General features: G+C 35.8%; 3 protein-coding genes across 3 annotated transcripts; 1 reads left to right on the forward strand and 2 right to left on the reverse strand.

The window, feature by feature from the left end:
• Positions 1 to 312: 312 nt before the first annotated feature.
• LOC149389284 (autophagy 2) lies at positions 313 to 10,313 on the forward strand. Its single transcript, XM_089621749.1, has 15 exons — positions 313 to 865; positions 1,350 to 2,386; positions 2,490 to 2,638; positions 2,975 to 3,150; positions 3,266 to 6,430; positions 6,519 to 6,631; positions 6,803 to 6,986; positions 7,110 to 7,223; positions 7,604 to 7,711; positions 7,793 to 7,925; positions 8,202 to 8,395; positions 8,483 to 8,679; positions 8,767 to 8,841; positions 9,228 to 9,308; positions 9,489 to 10,313. The coding sequence occupies exons 1-13, from the start codon at positions 662 to 664 to the stop codon at positions 8,837 to 8,839; spliced, it is 5,847 nt and encodes a 1,948-aa protein (XP_089477875.1). The 5' UTR covers positions 313 to 661; the 3' UTR covers positions 8,840 to 8,841; positions 9,228 to 9,308; positions 9,489 to 10,313.
• On the reverse strand, positions 10,183 to 11,286 carry LOC149389285 (uncharacterized). Its single transcript, XM_089621750.1, has 2 exons — positions 10,660 to 11,286; positions 10,183 to 10,532 (listed from the first exon to the last, which is right to left on the reverse strand). The coding sequence occupies exons 1-2, from the start codon at positions 11,068 to 11,070 to the stop codon at positions 10,428 to 10,430; spliced, it is 516 nt and encodes a 171-aa protein (XP_089477876.1). The 5' UTR covers positions 11,071 to 11,286; the 3' UTR covers positions 10,183 to 10,427.
• Positions 11,287 to 15,844: 4,558 nt separating this feature from the next.
• Positions 15,845 to 23,075, reverse strand: RAD54 (DNA repair/recombination protein). The gene is made up of 21 exons (XM_089624438.1): positions 22,807 to 23,075; positions 22,091 to 22,459; positions 21,710 to 21,796; positions 21,350 to 21,590; positions 21,156 to 21,281; positions 20,998 to 21,054; positions 20,833 to 20,919; positions 20,350 to 20,445; positions 20,081 to 20,131; positions 19,754 to 19,828; positions 19,559 to 19,645; positions 19,014 to 19,105; positions 18,747 to 18,879; positions 18,251 to 18,370; positions 18,062 to 18,175; positions 17,849 to 17,932; positions 17,694 to 17,765; positions 17,567 to 17,625; positions 16,988 to 17,168; positions 16,787 to 16,885; positions 15,845 to 16,502 (listed from the first exon to the last, which is right to left on the reverse strand). Exons 1-21 carry the CDS (start codon positions 23,031 to 23,033, stop codon positions 16,116 to 16,118), a joined length of 2,844 nt encoding a protein of 947 aa, XP_089480564.1. The 5' UTR covers positions 23,034 to 23,075; the 3' UTR covers positions 15,845 to 16,115.
• Between the last annotated feature and the right edge of the window lie 1,187 nt (positions 23,076 to 24,262).

Consider the following 24,262-nt stretch of genomic DNA (forward strand, 5'->3'; position numbering starts at 1 on the left):
ATGGAAGAGTTTTTTTCCCTACCTTTTATTATTTTTAAAAAAAATCATTGACAACAATTTTGCTAAATTTAATTTAATACGATTAAAAATCTTCACCTTACTTTATTTTCCTTATTTTTTTTTCTCCACATTTTGTTTAAAAACAATCATAATTTTTTTAACTCGCGCAACGCGCGTTGTTAGAACTAGTTATTATAAGAAGGTTATGAATAGAAAGTAGAAAAGACAGCGCTTCATTTCTAAAAAAAAAAATATATTTTATAATTAATAATAATAAAACATGACCTTATATTGATTTGTATGTCCCTGGCCGCCATGTTGCAACACCAAAATTAAGGAAACCCCGGGAGAGACAAACTTACAAGTCTCTTCAACCCAAAACAATTCTTAAAAAAAAAAAAACCGAACAAGAACAATCTTCAAAGTCACGCAAAAAAACAAATAAGAAAAAAAAAAACTAAAATCAACGCCGTCTCTCTCTCTCGGTATCAGTCGGTTAATGGAGGTTTGGCCTAAAAGGCGGGTATTCGGAGTCCAATTTCAGCGTAGCGTCTCAGTCCCAAGCCCTAGGTTTTTTAATTTTGTAATTTAGGGTTTTTCGGTTTTGACGGCCCAAATTAAGAGTTGATTCGATTCCTGTCGCCTTCTTCGTCGATTCGCGATGTTTCCGTGGAGCATCGCGAGGTCGGCGGAGGCGATGTTCCCGCGGTGGGCGGCGAAGAGGCTTTGCAAGTTCTTGTTGAAGAAGAAATTGGGACAGTTCTTGTTGGGTGAGATTGATATCGACCAGCTTGATGTTCAGCTCTCACAAGGCACAGTTCAGCTTAATGATCTCGCTCTCAATGTCGATTTTCTCAATCAGAAGGTAATTATTAATTTTTTTTTAATTTTTTTTTTTGCTAGTTTGAGAAATATAGTTTTTATTTATGTGCTATTAGGCATTTCTTTTTATTTTTCTGCGTAGTTATATAGTAATTTTCTTGAGTTTGCAAGATATTTGAAATATTATGTACTGTAATATGAGTTCTTGGGTTTATAAGGTTGGTACTGCATTTGCTAGTTGTCCTTTTTCTCACCTTCTAAAAGTAAAAGAAGAATTGAACTTCGAGTGTTGTGTGTGTTATTTGACTAGCTCCCCTTTTTTCTTATTTTTCTTTCTCACTTTGTCTATGAATCTGAAATGTTTTGTCCTCGCTTGAAATCTCTAACCAATATTTGCTCTGCGTAGAATACTATGATTTTAGTTCCTCTGCCTAATTTGATAATTTTATTCCTGCAATTGTGTTCCACATTTGACATCTCAAGAAGCACTTATTGGAATTACCTTTTTTTGTGGTTTCTTGATTTAGCTTGGTTCAGTGGCATCGTTAGCAATTAAAGAAGGATCGATAGGCTCTCTCTTAGTAAAAATTCCCTGGAAAGATAGAGGCTGTACGGTTGAGGTGGACGAACTCGAACTTGTGCTTGTTCCCAGTAAACGAAATTATTTTCCCATTGTCGCCGATAATCTTCACTTCGAAAATGACGAAGAAATGTCTCATGATTCGGCCAATCTCGATCATGACATGAGGAATAACACCTCGAAGTCTATGCCCGGGGACATCCATGAAGGTGTTAAGACAGTTGCGAAGATGGTCAAGTTGTTCCTCACGAGTTTCAATGTGAAGTTAAAAAAGTTGATTATAGCTTTTGAGCCACATTCTGAGAGCCATGGAGATAAGTCAGCGCTTCATAGAACGTTTGTGCTTCGGATTTCAGAAATAGAATGTGGAACTTGTGTATCCGATGATGGTAATACAAAGCCTGAAGTCAAAGATGAGAGCTTTCTAGGCATAAGTCGGCTAACGAACTTTGTCAAGTTTGAAGGAGTAGCTCTTGAACTTCTTCAGTTAGATGATTGCGACGATAAAACTTGTGTCCAATCAATGTCATCAAGCGTTGCAATTCCAATCATGACAGGGAAAGGAGGTGGATTTTCAGGGAACCTGAAACTAAGCATACCTTGGAAAAATGGATCGTTAGACATCCGAAGAGTGGATTCAAATGTTTCCATTGACCCCATACAAATACAATTGCAGCCCAGCACAATAAAATGGATTTTACACTCATGGGAAGGTTTCAAACAGTTGGAGAAGGATGTGAGTGACAGCTTTCCCAACAAAGCCATGGATCTTGCTCACCTTACATCACGACCCATATCAGCAGCGATTTCGACAATCAACAAAATTCCAGCATGTGATGCCAAGCCTAATGACTTATCTTCTCCAGCAGGGCAAGAATCTTCTGATGTAACTCGTCTTTCTGGGCCACATCTTATCTCAGACTGGGTACCCTCGCAGATCTATAAAAATAAGAATGCTGGCATTGAAGAAGAACTTGAAGCAAGGTTGATATTCATATTTCGTTTTCAACTCCCATTGTAATCTATTGAGTGTCTATGGCTCTATCTTTATTTCCCGATTGAACAATTATATTTTACCTTTGTGCAGCGTGGATCAATTTTTTGAGTGTTTTGATGAGCTGAGAAGTTCTCAATCAGCATTAGGGAACAGTGGGATGTGGAACTGGACTTGCTCTGTTTTCAGTGCTATTACTGCTGCATCGACCCTTGCTTCTGGTTCTTTGCATGTTCCATGTGGTATGTGCACACATATGATAATAATAAATCATATACATAATTTTGTTTTCATAGTTTGCACCAGTCTCAAATGATATAAAAGTGTAACCTTGCAAGATTGCAGTCAAATACTTCGTTGGGAGTGATGAATAATAATTGATTTTAGAAGTATTAATACGAAATAAGACTTTTTCAAACTGTCTCTGAATTGTCAATATGGATTTGCTTTGCACAACCAAGAATCGTTGATCCTGTGGTTAATTAAGTGAAACCAGGATTCGATTCCATTCCATTCAACGAGCTACTTTAGCTTCTTTATTTTTATATTTGAATTTTTTTCCCTATTATTTTTTACAGAGCAGCAACATGTTGAGACCAATTTCAAGGCAAATTTTGCTGGAGTATCTGTTTTCTTGTCCTTTCAGGACGAGGACCAGTATTTTATGATTGATGCTCATGGATATCAGATGAGTGCTGGCTCATATGTTCCTTACTTAGGCACAGAATGCCGAGATATCCTTCTACAAGTGCAGGTATAGCTATGAGGGTAGTTTTATTTGTTTTTCATTGTTGCAATTTTAGGAGTTTTTTTTTGTATTGTTTGTCATCCCGGTGCACTAACATAGAAACATTTGACAAGGCCAACAGGTAAGTCCTCGAGAAATGAGGTATGAAGGAACAATAAAGCATGTGGAGATTACCAATTACTTGAGCTACCGCGGTCATACCAGTAGCTTGGGGTTGGACGCAGGAAAAATTAAGCGCCAAAATCTTTACATTAGAAAACTGCAAGAAGATGTCCAAGTTGTCCTCCCACAAAATGCCTCTTTTGGGAAGGAGACTGATCCATCAACTGGTTCCATTGCGGAAGATTTTCCATTTGGTAAGAAACATAACATGGTCAAAGTCCTATTGCTTAAGACGTCAGGGATCACCCGTTGGCAATTCACCAAGAAATCGAGTTCTTCCCGAGGAAGTTTAGTGAAGTCAGCTGCAAACTTTGAAGTGAAATTGCCAGAGTTCATTTTTTGGGTAGATTTTGCAGTGTTAAGTTTGTTGTTAGACATGCTGAAGGAGAATTCAACTTCTTTTGAGAAACATGATACATTTTCGTCCAAAGAGTTGAAGAGGGACGGAGCATCTGGTGATGTTAACAGAAGTTCTAGTTCAAAGGTTACGATTTCATCGACCGAATGTTTGCGGGGAAATATTTTGGTCACAAGAGCAAGGGTGCTTCTATGTTTCCCTTTTAAGGGTGGTAAAGATGTTGGAGATTTTGCTGCCTGGGATCAATTTCTCGCTCTTGATTTTCATACTGATGGAACTATACAGGGAAATCGTAAAACTCTAGATGCAGCTACACAGAAGATGTTTTCCTCAACAGACACGCGGTCTGTAAGTGTGAAGTTTGGGAATCTTGATGTTTTCTCTGTCAATCTTTCTAGTAAAGATAGCGCTGAATTGAAATCTGGTAAAGTGGAGGGGCATAAATTTTCAGCGGAGAATATATTGACTGTTACCAGCCGGACAGGATGTTTGTCCGTCATTAGCATGGTTTTCCAGGATGGCAAAGTGACTGGACCTTGGATAGCAAAAAAAGCCAAGTCCATAGTTACTTTCGAGGAATCAAAGAGCAACTTTAATGTTATGAGGAAAGGTTATGAGTTTGCTTCAGTATCTACCGTAAATGATCTGGAAGATCTGAACTCTCAAACACGCAACGAGATGATCCTGAGCTCTTCAACTTTCCTTCACATTTGTCTCACTGATACTGCAATAAAACTGGGAAACCACCAATACAAGACGTTAAACAGTCTTATAAACCAGGTGACAAATGGATTATCAAGTGTAGGTTCTGATGAATTGAATGTTCAGGTTTCTTCTCTCGTCTCTCAAACATCCATTCTTGTGGACTGCGGTGCGTTAGAAATTATGATTAGCCCAGATGTGAAAGAGAATATCAGAGCCTCAATAAAAAGTGAACTTCCCGGGTCATGGCATGGTATAAAATTGCAAGTTAGGAAGTTTACGCTGCTGTCTGTCTCCAATGCTGGAGGGATATCTGGTGCCAACTTTTTTTGGCTAGCACACGGCGAAGGGAAATTGTGGGGTTCCATAACGGGTATACCGGATAAAGATTTTCTTTTGATAGCATGCAGTAACTCTACAATGAAACGGGGTGATGGAGTGGGGTCAAATGCATTGTCATCTCGGTTTGCTGGTTGTGATATTGTTCATTTGTGGGATCCTGAAAGTTCCCATGGCTTTACATCAATAACTCTAAGATGTGGCACAATCATCGCACAGGGCGGGCGCTTGGATTGGATTGATGCTATAATCTCATATTTCAGTGGTTCTTCTGTCGAAACTGAAAATATAGATAATGAGTGTCTTCAAAAGGAGGATAACTTGGATGTATCACACGGCGCTTCTTTTCTTATGAACTTGGTTGATATTGGGCTAAGTTATGAGCCATATCTTAAGAATTCAGCTGTCAAAACTGAATTGAACTCTGAAGCCAGCTGTTCAAATGCCAATCAAGAAACGGGTGAAGAAACTGTTGCCTGTTTGTTGGCTGCCTCTTGTTTGAATCTCTCGAATTTAAGTTTGTCAGATTCAACAGAAAAGGAGTACAAGATTAGAGTTCAAGATCTTGGACTGCTTATTCGTGTCATACCAAAGTCCGAGAATGTTCATAGCACTTGCAACGCAGAGTATCTACAGGAAAGTGGCTATGTTAAAGTTGCTCAGGAGGCTTTGGTTGAAGCAATTTTCAGAACCAATTGTAGGAGTGGCCTTCAGTGGGAGGTGGAATGTTCTAAATCTCACGTTCACGTGGACACATGCCATGATACCACTTCTTATTTGATTCGTTTGGCTTCTCAACTTCAACAGCTATATGCCCCCGATATGGAGGAGTCAATTGTGCACTTGCAGAGTAGATGGGACAGGGTTCAGCGAGAACAAGAAGGAGAAGTTGTAAATCTTGCAGCCAAATTTGATATCAATGACTGTGGTTCTTCACCAACTTCTGAATTATATTCTAGTCTGGTTATACAAACTGAACCGGGATCTGCTGGGCTTATGGACGAGATACGTGAAGATGCATTCCAAGTAGAGCAATACCCTACCTGCTTTGATGAAAAATCTCTTGGAGAACCAGGCACTACAGGTGTAGAAACTTCTGAATTCCTTTCTCTTGGTCTTTGTTTCGATGACCCGGTTTCTCTTGGAGGGTCGGGAATCAGTCCAAGTTCTTCCTCACATGAAAGTAACACTCCAGAGTTAATTGAGCACTACTGTTTTCCAGAGTCACGACCATATTCAGAACTATCAATGAGCCGACAATCGGCACATGAGAGTTCTAAAGATAACAATGGCACTGGGTGCGTTGATGATAGGAAAGGTGGTAGTGGATGGTACGAGGATTTCTCTTTAAAAATCGTAGAAGACCACATTTCAGAGTCGGGAGATGAATGTAATGCTCAGACGTTTGTGGAAAGTAGGTTTTCCTCTGCTGAAAGTACGGGACCCAGTGATTTCAGTAAGCCTATTGGATGTGTACTTCTTAAAAACATTGACCTCAGATGGAGGATGAACGCTGGTCTTGATTCGCAAGATTACAGAGAAAAGGGTCAGCAGAGCCGAAAAAAAGGAGGAAGGGATACAAATGGATGCCTAGAATTAACGCTCTCTGGAATTGAATTTCGGTATGAAGTTTTTCCAGTTGGTGGAGTACATGTTTCCAAGCTATCTCTTTCAGTTCAAGATTTTCATCTTTACGACACAAGCAAAGATGCTCCATGGAAACTGGTAAAAATCTCTGTACTAGATATATATCTTTCTATTGTTCTGCAACGATATGATTTTTTACTAGGTTTGTACTTTTTCGGATTTCTAGGTACTAGGATATTATGAGTCAAAGGATCATCCTCGGGAATCTTCTTCAAAAGCATTGAAGCTGGACTTGGAAGCTGTCAGACCAGACCCTCTCACACCTTTGGAAGAATATCGGTAAATACCAATAATCTTAGTTTAAGCAGTGTACCCAAAGCCCTTATGTCTCTTGCAGAGATCTGCATCTGTACTAAGCTCCGTGCTTTTTTCTGTAACAGCGGTTTTATTTGGATCTTGAAGTTTATTAGTGACCAACTGTGTTTAACTTGTTTAAATAAATTTCTCTAGATTACGGGTTGCGTTGCTCCCCATTCGCTTGCATCTTCATCAGTCCCAACTTGACTTCCTTACTGGATTTTTCGGGGCAAAAAGTGTACCAGTTGACCAACCTCTGGGCTGTCAAGATTCAGATAGTTCAAAATTGATTGCAGGTCTAAATATTGTGGATGAGGCATTGCTTCCCTACTTCCAGGCAAGTTTCATGAAACGTGCTATGTGTCTTGTCCATTCAAATTATAGTAGCTCAATCGACTTTTCTCCATTACTTTTCTTCCCCGTGATGATTCATAGTGGATTCTCTTCTTAATTCTTACAGAGCTTTGATATATGGCCGATTCTTGTGCGGGTTGACTATAGTCCCCGTCGTGTTGATCTAGCAGCTCTGAGGGATGGGAAATATGTGGAGCTTGTAAATCTTGTGCCTTGGAAGGTAAATTCTTTCTGGGTTTTCTTCATTTTCGTTCATGTTGGCTTGTTTAGGAGAATTACTATTTTTTTTTTCTTGTAAGTAAAGCGCCACCTATTTGTTCTGTTTCTGTTGAAAAAAAAAAAAACCAGAGGTCCATGAAGTGGTGGTTATTTATTTTTATTTTTTTGAAGGCAGCTTCGCTGCAGTGGGGATTGAACCCACGACCTCCACACAGGAGGTGGTGTGGAATTACTACTAGGCTATCCTAGATACCACCATGAAGTGGTGGTTATGAACTGCCAAATACGTTAATTTATTTATGCTAACTCTTACAACTAGGTGTGTTGTACATCTTGTGCATTTCTTGTTAATAATATTCATATATTCATACATTGGTGCAGGGGGTTGAATTAAAGCTCACTCGCGTTCACGGTGTTGGCATATACGGATGGGGAAGTGTAGGTGAAATGGCCATAGGGGAGTGGTTGGAAGATATTTCTCAAAATCAGGTTAGTCCAGAAAATTTACGTGTCTTGCGAATCGGAGTCATCTTGTAAGTACTTATGCTTACTAATCAACACATAATTCAGGTTCACAAAATATTGCAAGGCCTTCCACCAATCCGTTCAGTGGTTGCTATAGGCGCTGGAGCTGCAAAGCTGGTCTCGTTACCAGTCAAGAGCTATAGAAAGGATAAGAGAGTGATAAAAGGAATGCAAAGAGGTAAATTTAATATTGCAACACGAAGCAAATAAATCGAACATAAGACGCTAAAAAAAATGAGGCACTAAAAAAAATGAGGATGTACAATTCTGAAACTTGATTCTTCATTATAACTTTCATTTCCCGTATTCCTTTTATGTAAATAACTTAGGCAAAAGTATGAACCTCTTCCAGTGTTTGGATTTTCTTTGAATTTGTCAACCTTGTATAGGCATGCTTATTTATGTTTATTGATCATAATGCCAAACATTATTATTAACACAACTTCATGTTCAGGTATAACTGCATTTCTTAGAAGTATTTCATCTGAAGCCATTGGACTCGGAGTACATCTGGCAGCCGGAGCTCATGACCTTTTGCTCCAAGCAGAGTATATGGTGGCAAACCCAACTACACAGTCGATGCCAAGTAGAATGCAAACAAATGTTAGAACCAATCAGCCTAGAGATGCCCAACACGGAATTCAGCAGGTGAATAATCATCAACGTACCTTAATCGGGTGTTCATCATATATACATATATATTTTAATTATGTATTTTTTTCATATATATTTCAGGCGCGCGAGAGTCTGAGCAACGGCCTGGAAACATCGGCTATTGCTTTGGTTCAGAGACCTTTGAGAAAGTATCTGCGCGGTGACGGGGCAGGCTCGGCCTTAGCGGCTGCTGTTCGAGCGGTGCCCACGGCTGCCATTGCGCCGGCCTCTGCGTGCGCCGGAGCTATGCATTATGCTCTTCTCGGTTTCAGAAATAGGTTTGTATTTTAATCAGCTATCTTCTCACCATGCATAAGCAACTAAGAATCTGGTTTCTGATGAACACTGCTGGTTTATTCGTGCAGCCTCGACCCGGAACGTAAGAAAGAGTCGATGGAGAAATATTTGGGGCCCACTCAACCATGGGAACAAAAGTGATGGTACCATCAATATATATCTCAGTTATTTATATTTACTTGTTTTTTTCTTTTTGGAAAAAGCGAATATTTACCCTAAGTTATGCCAAAATTCAATTTTATACATATTGCTTACCCCTGTCTACCCAATTTTTATTTATTTATTTACAATGCAAGAAAACATCAGAAAAAATGGCTAAACCACAAATATAGAGACGATAATTTTATTTGCTAGGGTTGATGAGTTTTCACATATAGTATATTGTTTATTTACAAATTTTAAAACTAAAATCAACTCCAAGGGATATATTGCTGTGTTCCTTTCTTCTTGTGTGGCTTTCGTTATTTTATTATCAAAACCCGAGAATCGCTTCCTTAGTTGTCACAAACATCTTTGGGTCTAAATGCAGGCGATGACAACTTGTACAACCGAAATTGGCGGGGATGTTAGTGAGTACCATCTATGGCCAGACTGAGAGCCCTATGTACATGTGAGTTCTGATTACTTTCCATTTCCTTAGCAGTTGGCAATCTCAGATTTTAAGGCCTCTTTAAGGTTTAGAATGAAATAAATTATTGATTTTTTTCCCCAAGTCACATACAGTTTTTTTATTAGCATATAACTTTACATAATGTAGAACATCAATTCTTGAATGTTATTGTCTTTGTAGGCGTGCAGTACCTGAACCTTTCAAGTAATTATTTTCTGTACGGAGAAGCCAAGAAGGCTAACACGGTTATTTTGTACATAAAATGTACATTTGGGTGCTTTGTGAAATATCTTATCTACTGTTCTACACTGACGTTTGGCGAGCCTTGTATAGCATCAGATTGGCATTTTTTTGGGGTATATTTAGTCAACCATTCTTTGAATATTGGTTTCCATCTTCTTTGCTGTAAATAGCTCATGATTTTTCCCCATCCAATTTGTGTAAAAATAAGCAGCTTTAATTGTAAAGAAAACTTTTGGTGTTATTGCAATGTAAATAGTTTGTGCGTTTTAACGCCAGCTTTCTGCGAAGAATGCTATCAGGCCTTTGAGAACTTTAATTTATTCTTTCTAAATTTTACTTTTGCATTAAATTTATTACTCTCTACTGACTACTAAGATGAGGTAAAAAAAGGTTCGACTATATTCTCAATTGCTTATTGGATTGATGCGAAGACCATAATGTCAAAAGTCTGTACAGGTGATTCACGTGATTATTTTTCTTTTGAATCCTTTTTTGAAATTTCAACACTGACCCAACTACAGTTTTCTCGGCTATTTTTAGGTTGACAGAAAAATCGTAGCTAGATAGATGTACGACAAAAAAGTGCATAAATCAAAATTGACCGACAGATAACTGAAATTAGATACATGCATCCAAGCGAAATCTACCACTGATTTCTTCAAACTGCAAACATTTGTACAAAGCCATGATCCAAATGACCTCTTATATCGCTCATCATTTTCTCAAGTGGAAAGGAAAAGAAAAAGAAAAAAAAAAAAAGAACGAACGAACGATCGCAAAAAACTGAATTTTGACATAAATTTGTAGCATAAACCTAATCACAAGTAATAAGTGAAAATCAGAAGAAACACAGAAGAACCTTTCCTTGTAAGAATTTTAAATACCAACAACTGTCTCTGGATTTTGGATCTGAACGTCTTTTTGCATCATTACATCGCATTCTCTATGCACTTTAAGTTTTAACCCTCCAAATAGTGATTCCTGTGAAGCAAAAATCAAGTCTTTAAGAATTGATCTGATATAAGATAACAACGCAACATGCACGTAAATAAAATGTACATGACACACACACACACACACACACACACACGCGTATAGATTTTTTTACCTGATTTTCCTTCTTGGCGAAGGCAAAAATATTATGATTCCCTTCCTCGGCCACAGTTTCGAGAACGATCTCACTGCTTTTGCACTTGCGATGCAAAGAGTTGGGCTTCTTGAGTCCCAAGCGCTCCTTCCACCACCCCGAATTCCTCGCCGGCCTCGCAAAAATGTCGCCATAATCACCATCGTCGTCGTCGACCAGCAATTCTTCTTTCAAAGTAGTCTTCCGATTGTTTTCCTTCACCGGCACCAACACGCCTTGGAATATTATCTCGTCCGCAGATCTCATCGAATAGTCTTTCACCGAGAATTCAAAGTCCGAGGAAACCGGGGCTTCTCTATATATGTTCTCGGGCTTATTCATGGTGTTGTGAGTGTCAACAAAATCATTGGAGAAGGAGATTCTTGGATCCATTGTAGTGGAAGAAATATATGAAAAAAAAAGAAGAAGGAATAAGGAAGAAGAAAGAAGAAGAGCTTGTGAAGGTTTGTAGACTTTCTAATTCTTAGTACATGTTGGAGTGAGCTCTTTGGTGATATATACCGACGAATTAAAAGTATGAACTTTTCAAAATAAAGATGAAAATTACAAGTATGAATCTTTATAAAGATTTTTTTTTCGTTACTTTGAATAGTTAAAAGAGTCCACATGGTGAGGTTCTATATATATAGAGCTGAGCTTGTTTCTTAATACGTAATAGACATCTCATGTTACTTGGAGTTTGTCACCTTGTGATTAAGAAATGTTGATTATTCTAACCTATTACCTGTTTGATTTTTTTTTTTCCCTCTAAAGTGTCATTTTTACGTTTTTTAAGGCTCAAATTTTGTCAAATCGATCTTCGGTAAATTTTAATTAAATAACCACGAAATTTTATTAATAAAGCCAAAAAGATGTTAATAATTATAAATAGTCGTTAATAATTATAAATAAACCATCAAACTCCAAGCGCATAAATGAAATACAAAAAATGTTCAACAATGACACATCATCATTAAATTCCAACCTTTAGAAGCGACTTTTTTTCCATTTAGAAACGACTTTTGTCGCTTCTAAAGGCCTTTTATGTAGTATATTTACTTAAAATTTACAAAATATTAGCTAGTTATTTAGCAAATAATTTTCAAATTTTAGTAGATTAGTTACTTATATATATATATATATATATATATATATATATATATATATATATATTTGTAGACAAATTAATCCCCTTTTTTGGAATATTAATGTAAAGTGAAATTGAGATTTTCTTTGTGTGTTGAAATTCCAAAAATTCCTTGGATAATTCAATTATAAGTATAATTTGACATAAGAGGATGCAATAATGAATTTTATAGTTTAGAGAGTATTAATTCCGAGTAAAAACTAAAGCAAAAACTTCTGGATGAATGACAAAAAATAAATTCGTATTGTTTAGAAAGTAACAACTAGCAAATTAGCACTAATATCCAAACCTCGTTTGAGTGGCCATGTAACGTTAAGTTCAATCAGGGAGTGATTAATTATAATAAAACTACAATTACAAAAGTTTGTTGCACTTGGTCAAATATTATGACAGACAATTCCGATATAAAGAACACAGTTTTGTCAATACGTGATTTGTGTGGCAATCACATGGCATAATATAGGTGGTGAATCTGCTTATCTAGCATGATATTAGCCTTTTTTTTCTTTAATCCATTGAAGACAATAGGTGAATCTAAACTTGTTTCTTTGCTTCGGCTCTATTATGGCAATTTCACATTAATCACCGCTGAACATACAGTTATATATATATATATATATATATATATATAAAAAAAAATAATAAATAAATAAAAAACATGTTAACAGAAGTAAATCTGAAAATTTTGTCCCGGTCACTTATAACAGTTGTACAATTTACTTTCTTCATTTTTTATTTTATTTTTCTTTCTTTCTTATCCATTCTCATGCATGCAAACTAAAAAAAAAGTCGCTTAAAAATACAAGCAATATTTTTATATTCAAGTAATAGTTAATTAATTATTGATTTTGGCTTGAGATCTGACAAGGTCCATGTGAAGTTTAGCTTAATTGTTAATCAATTAGCAAATAGATCAACTTTTTTCGGTAGGCTTGATGAAAACTTTGTAGACCAAAAATATATTGGATGGAGATAATTAGGTCAAAGTTCTTTTTGAGGCCAACGACTATTGACCCTCACATGCTATATCCTCATCTACACTTGAACTTTTCTTTTAAAATAGGTACACGTGGCTGATTAAAATTTCTCATTATATTGGTATCATACATATATATTCATATTTTCTTTATGACATTGTCTTTATTTATTTAATAAATAATAAAAAAAAAAAAACTTAGATGCATTGCAATAACCTTATAGTTCTAGGAGGCACTGTCTTTCTTTTGGTCTCCTATATTGTTAGCAAAGTTTGTCATTTTGTGGTCTAATATAACCTTCTTTGGGACTTATCTTCATGTCATGCTCAAATAAAAATTCTCATTCAAAGCTCATTTCACAATGTCAGATCAAGAAACAGCCAAAGCTCTCTAGTGTATACTATGAATATTGCCATTTAATCAACATATATTTATTAGATTATACTCGCTACTTTTGTAACATGCTTTTTTTTTAATGTTATAGAAATAGTAGAAAGTGTCTTCTTTGTTTATCCAAATTTTATCTTCAAAATTCATGGTTTCTTGTGTCATAATAACTTTATTGTCAAGTTTTCATGTTCTTTTTCAAAAATAAAATAAAAAAAATTCTAGAAAGTCTTCGGTTATTATTCCTTTGCACGATTGACGGGCAACAAAAGAGAAAGCTATATAGTGAATCAAATAAATAAATTGATGTCTGAAAGTTAGTCTCAAATTCCACGATGAGAATTGGTAAGTGGTAACTTAACAGGTAATTAAGATAAGACTATTGGTAGAGCTATGTGATATATAAGCCTAAAAACTAACGACGTTGGTATTTGCAAAATCGAAAAGAGTAAGTACAAAACAAACCTTTAAATAATACAAGGAAAATAGTCAACTTAAACGTTTGACATTACTAAATAGTCAACGTTTGATAAATCTTAGATAAATAGCCGTAAATAATGACGTGACTGTTTATTTAAGATTTATGTCTGTAAATACATGAAAATTGTTATTTACCTAAGATTTACCAAACGTTGGTTATTTAGCAATGTCAAACGTCTAAGTTGACTATTTTCCTAATGGACTCTAAATAATACAACAAATTTAGTCTCAACTGATACTTGATGGTATGAATAGTCCAATATAAAAAAAATAAAAAGTGCTATTTGTTTGATAATTAATTGTGCTGAAATTGTTAGGTACTTATTGAGCTATAATTTTTCTTATTTTATTATTATATTGGACAACTTCAGCCCTCGAAAAATATTCTTTGATATTCTTGACGGAAATAGCTCTTTGGTAAATATCGTCACCAGTATTTGTTGCACATAATGCATCAGAGAGAGAGAGATTTATGATCATATTACGATTAATTAAAGGACTCGTTGATGTTCGAGATCGGTTTCGAAAGAGGTTCATCACAGTTAATCGGATTAACTGTGACAATTAATCGGATTAACTGTGACAATTAATCGGATTAACTCTGACAATTAATCAGATTAACCATCGCTGAACTAGTGTCTGAAGCCTCTTTTACTAGCTCTTCTTTCTTGCGTACAGTCACTCTCCTCTTGACGATCTAGTTTATCTCCTCTGATCACAGGCTCTTCCATCTTCGCCGGAATTTTCACCGCCTGCGAGCCAGACAGATGCAAAACCCTAGGTCTGATTCCAAGCTTGATCAGAGCCTTGATCAAAGCCGAAGCGGCTCCGCCACTGTGACCGTTTGGAACTTTAAAGTTGCCGAAATCCATGTTCTTTATGACATTGAAATTGAAGGTGTGAGTGGGATGATCGTTCGATTATAAAATCAAAGCAAACTGTAATTCGATCGGGAAATCAAAGAGGTGAAGAAGAGAATTTTGGAGAAATAAATTTGTGTACCTTTGTGAAATCAATGAATCTAATTAAGATTGGATTGTACGTCATCGAAATCGTCATTGGAGGTTTGTGAGGAGTCAAAATCGAGATCGAAAAGTTCCTTAGCGTAGTTTTGGAAGGAGAGACAGCTCAGGAGATAGGCTTTCAGATTGGATTCTAGTTCGAACCTCTTATCGTCAATGATGTCCGTCAGATTGTATGGTAGAATTTTTTAGATAAAAATTGGTAAAAGGATAATTTTGGAACCCCAATAAAATGTTGGCCATTATTTTAAATTAGTTGATAGTTTGGCCATTATTTTAACTTCTCCATTATAAGTTGGCTAATTGTTAACGAATCTCTTAATTAAAAGAGTAAAAATAACATGTTATAAATTGTCATTAAGAAATATATTAAATATGAAATTACTACATTTAATAAAAAAATAAACCATATTGCAAAAAGAAAAACAAAAATATTAAACAAAATTTTACATACTATTAACTTATTTTCACTAGACTCTTGGCTTGAGTTTACTTGACATTTTTATTTCATAATTTTTTTTTTAAAGTTCTCCATTTTTTTAATTAACAAAACTTACATAGCCGGTAGAACTCTGGCGGAGGAGGAGGAAGACTATTGGTTTGAAGAAGAAGAAAAAGAAGAAGAAGAAGAAGCTTTTAAAGTAAATATGACTTAACTTTTAGAAGCGATAGATAATTTCTAAAAGTGCGACAAATTTTTAGAATCGACAATTGCCATTTTTAAATTCTTTTAAAATTTCAACTTTAAATGATTGCGTTTGTAATATCTCGGTGATACTTTTACCAACGACGTGTTGTTTCTTCAAGTCAATTCTCGCTTCTTATTAGAAGCGACATGTCGCACTTAATATCATTCCGTTTCTAAAAGTCTATGTTCTAAGTGCATTTTATCATAAAATACTAAAAACACTAAAGAAAATATAACAAAATGTCATGTTTTTTTTTTTTTTTTTTTTTTCTTTTTTTGCATGGTAACAAAATGTTATCTGTATTTAATATTTTTAGTGAAACATAATGAAATAATTCACGATATTGTTAAATTTGATGTGTTACTTAAAACTTCACGTTCTGTAGTGTTCGTCCAAAATACGAACATAAAAAACAAGTTTTAGTCAAAACGCAATTAGCCAACAAATTTTTGGACCACGTATATATGATAGAAAATCCTAATCGTATTTATTATATTTCATTCGCTGCATTATACAGGAAAGAGTATAAAATACAAGGTAATCTCACTCACCAATAATTCTTGTACCACCTGTCAGTATATACCTTTTTATACTGATACATTTAATCTCACTAATAGCTTGTCTTGCTCTATGCGATCACGCCAAAAGGCACAAGACACATCAATAAAAGTTGAACATGAAAGATGGTTTTGTCATGAACATGGGCAATATCAGAGAAAACGCAATGTAAGCGATCTTATTGAAAATCATCATCGCTGAGTTCCAACGTTTCGGGCGATAATCTTTTCTGCGGTAATTTAATCCGGATAGAAAGTTTAGGCTTCAATGAGTCTTGTTTCGAACATGTTAAAGAGCTGGTTGTAACACACTCCGCATTTGACTTGTTATTGTGTAGAGGCTTGAAATACGAGGATACGGTGCTATTAGGAGTCGAAGAGTTTTGTTTTGAAGCAAGAGATTCTAGTGGTTTCCTATTGTTGGACACTAACATGGTTTTACGGACCGGATTTTGAATCAGTTTTATTCGGCTCGTATTTTTCGCTTCTGCAATCTTCATCTCCGGGCTTTTTGATTCGATTGGGACGAGTTTCCCATCAACTTGGTTGGTGAAAACAAATGATACCTGAAACAATGAAGAAATAGTGTATTACAATCATTCTGTTTATCACTGATCTTCGTATCGTTTTAAATGACAAAAAAAAAAAAAAAAAAAAGGAGGGTAGGCAAGGAGTTTTGGATTTTCAAATAATTCTTGAGAACTTGATCTGAGATTTCGAGCAAACTTGAAAAAAATGGTGAAATTTCAAGAATTGTTATTGCATCATCTAATCCTGAGTGAACCTGATGCAAAAAATGCAATGAAGAATTATTTTTATTTTATATTTTAAAGAGATAAGTAGTCACTACCTCGTCGCCAGCAGAAGCTTGGAAAATGCTATCGGGCACTGATGTTGGGTTAAAATGATGACCCCAACTTCCCAAATCTTCTTCCAGAGGCATCCCAACCTGGAAGTTTTACCAGGTAAAAAGCAGCTATCAACTCAAATTTAAAAGCAGTAACCATAAATGATATAAGTTATAATATAATTCACGTATGATTTGGCCAACCTGTTTCTCGGAGCTCTTTCGCTTGTTTAGGCATCCCGAAATGTCTGCAAATCCACCAACATCGGAGTCGTCTTGACAGGGTTCACATTCATTTAATCTGTTTGCATCTCCTTCTTCTGTTTCGTGACAATCGTCCTGGCTTTGGCAACGAACACAGTTCATGTTTTCATGAATTTCAGACCTGCAGAATTTGGTAGTCAGAAAAATAGGTGAAATTCAAACTGGAAAATTGGGCGGATGCAAAATCACATCACACTAAGAGGTGGTCTTATTTCTTTAAAAGTCACAACAAACTAACGCCTCTATTACTCCCATGCACATATATACATACGTTGGAACACAGATTGGTGAAAGAAATAGATATGTACAAGCAAAAACTGTATCATTACCTGTTGCTAATTGTCATTCCAGGTCATAAAAGTCAATGAACAGAGAAATATAAATCAAACACTACAACTATAAAACACCTACAACGATATTTATGGCCAGTTGTTTCTATTAATTTAACAATCTCCCAGATTCACCTGAAATCGCTGTATACGGTGTTTCAAGAGTTGAAGACAGAGAACAGAAACTTACCCCACATTCTCACGGAAGGTGAATAGATCACGTAAATCTTCCGTTGAAAGGAAATTCCCCTGAAGATGAAACAGCAATGCAAAATGTAAGAAAACATGAAAAGCATTTAGGCAACGGGTTTGCAAACCTGCGCAGTATCGGTTTGTTCCTGCTGAATCACTTTCTGAAGCCCTTCTTTGGACATTTGACGCTGGTATACCTACACCATTAGGATAACTATTAGAAACCTTGCTGCAAAAACACCAAAGAGAAAAAAAAAACACCATAATAAAATCATCAAACCTTCTCTTCAATCGTTCCAGTACTCAAAAGTCTGTAAATATATACTCTTTTCTTTTGTCCATCCCTCCAGACTCTTGCAGCAGCCTATAACAAAGTGAAAATAAAATATCAAGAAATCAAGAGCATGTAATGGCCGAAATCAGTAATCAATGACTAGTATGCATATTTCAGTTTTTTTATTAAACTTTTGTTTTAATAAATTAAATAAATTACTTGTTTGTCATTAGCAGGATTCCAATCCGGGTCAAACAAAACAAGTCGATTTCCACCAATCAAATTCAGACCGCAACCACCAGCCTTACTGCTCAAAAGAAATGCAAATTCATCCTGTAAAATATTGAGCTACGCTCGTTAGTTCAGTCAAAACATGTAAAGATTAACAAAAAATTCTTAGAAACTTACCTTTGATTGATCATTGAATTGGTTCACTAACTTTTGTCTTTTGCTGATGGATGTGGTTCCATCCAGTCTCAAATATGGATATCTTCTTTCACGGCACAATTGTGCGAAAAGGTCAAGCGTCTGATAAAATCATAATCACATAAAGACCTAAACATTTGTTGATTTTTGTTTGATAAGACTTGCAGCTATAAATGACAGTGAGCCTTAAAAAAGGAAAAATATCAATATTTTATAAATGCAAGACTCAAACTAACAAATCCACTTGAGTCCCAAACACGAGAAGTTAGAACTCAATTAATCGAGTCATTATGGCGTTTCCAAATTATGTTATAATTGAACCTAGAAGTTGGAAACCACTTATTAATTTCAAAGTTTCATTTAAACAGACTGTGTATGCTAGACACTTTCTCCTTTCATCTTATATTTTAAGTTAGCGTATAGTCTGCTAAAATGCGTTTAACTGTTAAACTGGCAAGATCAGCCATGTGAAATTAACCTGAGTATAATTTGAAACCAGTACAATCCGGTCATCTGTCTTTCGACGCAATTGAGCAAGTAACCGAGCTAAGACATGCATTTTTCCAGACAATTCAACCCAAGCTCCATCCCCACCAGTCCATGATCCAGATCTAACAATGAATTGAAAGAATGGGTATAAGGCTATAACGAACATAGTTGTTAAATAAATGCATTTATATAGCAATACGTAAACATAAACCTGTAAAAAAAAATATGGACAAGAGCAAAGAAAAAGGATTATTACCTTCCAGAGAACATTTCCGGAGGAAAAAAGCGAGCACAGCCCTCAAAACCTGCAGTTCCTGGACTCCCACTTTTAATAGTATCATATATGAGCTGCAGGCATCACAACTTACATAAATGAAACACAATTTTTCACCATAAAATATAAACAGTTTGTAGTAAAAATTAACACTCTTTTCTTTGTTTGATTCATGGAGCTAGGACAGCATTTCAAGACAATCAATCCTGATTATAGAACATTTAACATAGACCCCATTTCTATTGGACAGCGTTAAACCACTGAAATTAAACAAAGAAAGAACAATATACAACAAAAATAATGGAGAAAAAAAAAAGAAGGGAATTTTTAAGGGATTTAACACGAAAATAGAAGAAATATGAATATTTTCTTTCTTGATATGAAAGATGATCGTTCTACATCACTCACGAAGGTGAAAAAAGATTAAATCTAACACACACAAGTACCAGAGCCCTTAGACAAATTCAGTTAATAGAAAAGATCACGACAATATTAAAGATCAGGTCATTGTTTATAAGCTACAATACCTTCGGGTGATTGCAAAGCTTCTTGAGTGCTGTTATATAAGCTAGAATCTTTGAGTGCTTTAGATCTTCAGAAATCACTCGTTTAATCTGTTTTGCAAATAACAACCTCGACCAGTCAAATACTATTTTATCAAGATATCCATTCCTGCAAACTTCGTGAAATCACTTTATTCGGAGGAAGATTAAAAAAGTTACATTTTTTGAATGTATGAAATGGTTATATAGTTCTGACTGGAGAGGAGTCAACTTGCAACAGACTACTTCAACTATCTGTACCAGGCAAAAAATGCGTAAGAACATTTATATCGCAGTTAAATTTCTAAAGATATTGAAGAATGTGAGTGATGTTGTTTTTCAAAGCAATATATGCTGTAAAATAAACATTTTTTTTAAGAAAAGGTATCAAATTATGTGTAGAGAGGTTCAGCATCATTTTTCTAGCAGACTAACTAAAAAAACATCAAAAGCTGGCAACACAAGTCACTTGTCTAGATGCCCCAGAGCAAGATTTAGGAGTCATACCTTTGGTGGAAGATGATTCGACAGTAATGCATTTGTCCTTCGCAAAATAAACTGAAATAATGGGCTTTAAAGTTAGTTCCGGGCAATCCAAAAAAAAAAAACAGTGGTAGCATAACTATTTAATCTCTATCAGAGGATATTTTTATAGCTTCATTAGTCAGTTTTAAGTTTCATGTTTCCAAAAATGTATATGTGTGAATTGCTAAGGAAGCTAATACAAAACTTTGGAAGAAATATAACTAATATTTTGTCTCAGAAAGTCACCCAACCTGATTAACTTTTGCACTTAGATCTGCAGAACGCTCAGAGCCTAGCTTCCTTTCTTCTTCAGTAGCACTGGGTTCCCGTCCACATATAATTGGTGCCTTAATAAAACATTGTTAGTCTTAAAACAGAAATTTAATCACCAATAATGTCTAAAAATATTGAATTCAATAGTATTGGTTGAGTTTATGAGATAGATATGCTCCTCAATTTTAGGAATTGGAAGATATAAGCATCATATTTCACTGTGAAAGTAATCTAGCTGCACAATAAAACTGTTTCTTGCACAATATGCACAGGAAATGAAAAAAAAAAAAAAAAAAAAAAAAAAAAAAAAATTCAACCATTAATTAAAGTAACAGTGTGAACCATAGATGAAATTCCTTCTATGAACTCAATACCTACATGGAGTGCATGTGATGTGTTGCAGGGATATCAATACTGGGATTAAAAAAATCTAATTCTGAAGTGTTAAGCAGCTGGATTACCTCATAGTATCGACGAAAATGAGAAGCATCACCTAGAATTCCTGGATTAGTAAAATTAACCATGGCAAAGAACTCTTCCAGGTCATTCTGCGGGATTAATAGAAAATTTATTCAGCAAGAGAAGAATTCAGAGTAACAAGTCTCCATGAACGACCAGTGTGTTACCTGCATTGGAGTTCCAGACAGCAAAATACGTCGCTTGCATGGAAGAGCTGCTAAAGCCTGAACTAGCAAGAATATAGACTTTAGTGCCAGAAGTAATTAATAAAACAGAAACCGACTTAAATTAATGATAGAAAAAAGAAAACCACTAAACTTAATACCCGATTCGTAATTGTCTGGTCATTTTTCAACCGGTGAGCCTCATCACAAATGAGAAGTTGACATGATTCTTCGCGACTAAATTTCGATGAATGAATCCTGAATGTCTCATATGAAACTATAAGTACCTGCAAATGTAACGGGTAGGTCAATCCCTGAAAGACAATGAAATGGTCTAGTCTTTTTGAAGACTTGCCTGTATTGAGCTGCGAGGACTGGTGAATCTGTCAATCCCGGAAATAACATCATCTCTGGTGCTTTCGCATAGAGCTATTAGTTGAACTCTTTCCCCAATCCACTTTTTAATCTCAGCTTCCCAATTACTTACAAGACTGGTTGGAGTGACTATAATGGCTTTTTTTGCGAATGGTTTCCCATCAAACCCTTGACAAAGAAGAGTATAGAGTAACGTGATCGACTGCAATGTCTTTCCCAAACTGTGGATATATCAGAACAAGAATAAGCCCACGTCGTAGGAGAGTCCCGAAAATGATCACATACAAAAACAATAGAAATACACTGCATCTCCATTGATGTATAAAGTATAAACACATACCCCATATCATCAGCCAGAATACATCCCAATATATCTGCTGAAGTACATAATCCCGTAACACAGTCAAACATGAACTGAACACCTTCTCTGCAACAAAATTGTATCCGATTATTTATGAGATGACATGCAAATAAATATTGTGCTTCCTTTCCCACAAGAATGGAGCTACAGCATATTATCGAATTCGCGATGTTTTCAAGGTCAGGTGTTCTATTAGTATTCTGGCCAGATCAAGAAATATATGTACTGGTGTATTTGACTGTCTGACGTGTATGGAGTAGAATACTAGTATTTTCTCAGTGAAAGAGAAGTATAAATCAAACACATACGCAGAACCCTGACGACCATGCTAAAAAAAAGACGATTATTTTCCTAAAATACCTCTGATGTGGCCGTAGAAAACGCGTGAGTAAAGGATCAACGGAAATCTGAACCATATTAGCATCTCCTTCTTCAGATTGCCATAAGACCAGAGGTTCAATCCCTGGTGGTAGAGTCACAATCTCCTCTACTTCCTTTTCCTTGGCAGTGTATGATGCATTAAAACAATTGGGAATTTCTATCAAAGCCGGCTTTGAAGATCCCCAAGGAACGAACCTTTTACGGGCACCGAGACGCCGAGCAAGATCATTCTGGTCATAATACCCATCAGAGCACGGAGGTTTGAAGGGCTTCCTACAAACTGCCGACCCTTCACTCACAGATAAAACCCGGGGTAGCAGTGACTGTCTCTTCACAACGAGATTACCTCTGAGAATCCGAACACAAATAAATAAACATAAAAAAACAATTCAATAAACAAATAAAATTTCTTACAACAAATGGAAGTTTAAATTCCAACAGAAGGATAATCTAGAACTGTCCAAACGCGAAATAGTACTAAATCGAGCTTGAAATACGACCAGATAGCTCAAATGTATAAATCAAAAATCATGGCGCCACAGACAAACGGAAAATTATGTTTTATTGGATTCGGAGGAACCAGCAAACTTATATCCACACATGAAGACAGAAAATTTTGGAGGACATCGAAATGAGAAGCCCTAGAAATTACCCAGGGAACCGGCTCTACGGAGATCGAGAGCTTTATGGCGTACCTGAGAAGTGCATCGACGTTCTGTGATTTCCGATCCTCGTCGGAAGAACGAGGTTCACGGCGACCCGTGGACGGCTTCTTTATCTCGGAAACGGCAGTGACGTCGTCGGCGGCGAGCTCTTCTACCTCATCCTCGTCGTCTTCGTCTGAAGAGTCGACGGCGAATTCTTCGCTGGAATCGGAAGCTTCAGAAGAGTCGGAGAGAAGTTGCACGTCGTCGTCTTCCATGAGAAACCCTTGTTTGCTCTGCGTCTGCAAATGTTATTTTTTCAATGTATTTTCAATTTCTGCTTTTGGCGCTAAACAAGGTCGCGGCAAAAAAAGAAAAAACAAAAACAAATTAAATAATTGCCAAGTTACATAATGGCTATTAAATTTTCCAAGCAAAAAAATTACATATTACAGGCACTTTAAAAAAAAAAAAAAAAAAAAAAAAAAAAAAAAACAAAAACAAAACCAATTATAGGCACTTTTTCAGTCTGCCTTTTTTTCACTTCATGCCCTAATTTTTTCATAATTCTTGTTTGAAATTAGCCAAGGCTTTTGTATCACATGACGGTATAACCAAGGTTTGAGTTACCGATTTATCAGTCGGTTATTGCACAAGAAGTTGCGAACCGGTGACTCTTGGTATATATTTGAACAAAACCGGATATCTTCCATGTAAACTAGGGTCACCAGTCCGGAAAGTGGTATGGTTCTCGTGAACCGAAACCTAGTTCACTTATGCGTATAAATACAAAAAAAAACTAGGATAAACGGATCAAAATCGGACCTTCTTTTCAAAGTTAGGTCGAAAAAAATGCTCTCAAGATCCTGGCAGTAGCCAACTCAATCCTTGCTATTTCCAGCTAATTACCGCCGATTCTCATCCATTCTCGACCCTGCGATATTCAATTCTCCTTGCATCGCATCGAATCACGCAATTTCACACGGATTAAGCTCATGTTCCCATCAGATTTAGGTTTTGAGTGTTTTCATTAATTTTGTTATCGTTGTTTGTTTTTAGACTTGATTTTCATGTTTATGGCTTGATTTTGATGTTTTGAACATGATTATAATGTGATGAAGTCAACATTTTGTTAATTCTTGGGTTAGATCCAAATTTAACTTAATTTGTATTTCGATTTTTGGTGACTATCTTTTAATCTTGTTAAGCATTGGTGTTAGATATGAAATTGTGAGGTTACTTTTGTACTTGCGAGATTGAAGTTGTCATTGGTCATTATCAAGTGTAATGATTTGTTTATTCTCATTTATGTTGAATTGTTTTATATGTTTCCAGTTGATATTATGATCCGCTTATATTTGTGTTGAACTGTTTTATTTGATTTCTATTTCTACTATATTATGTTCATAAACTTCATGTAACTGAGGAGATATGATTTATGATTATGTTTATCTTGAGCTATTTTATTTAAGGGTTTATGATTATGTTTATGTTGAACTGTTTTATT

This window comes from Urtica dioica, chromosome 8, assembly GCF_054948205.1.
Source record: "Urtica dioica subsp. dioica isolate 48M chromosome 8, U.dioica_male_clone48M_v1_H2, whole genome shotgun sequence".
NCBI lineage: Eukaryota > Viridiplantae > Streptophyta > Magnoliopsida > Rosales > Urticaceae > Urtica > Urtica dioica.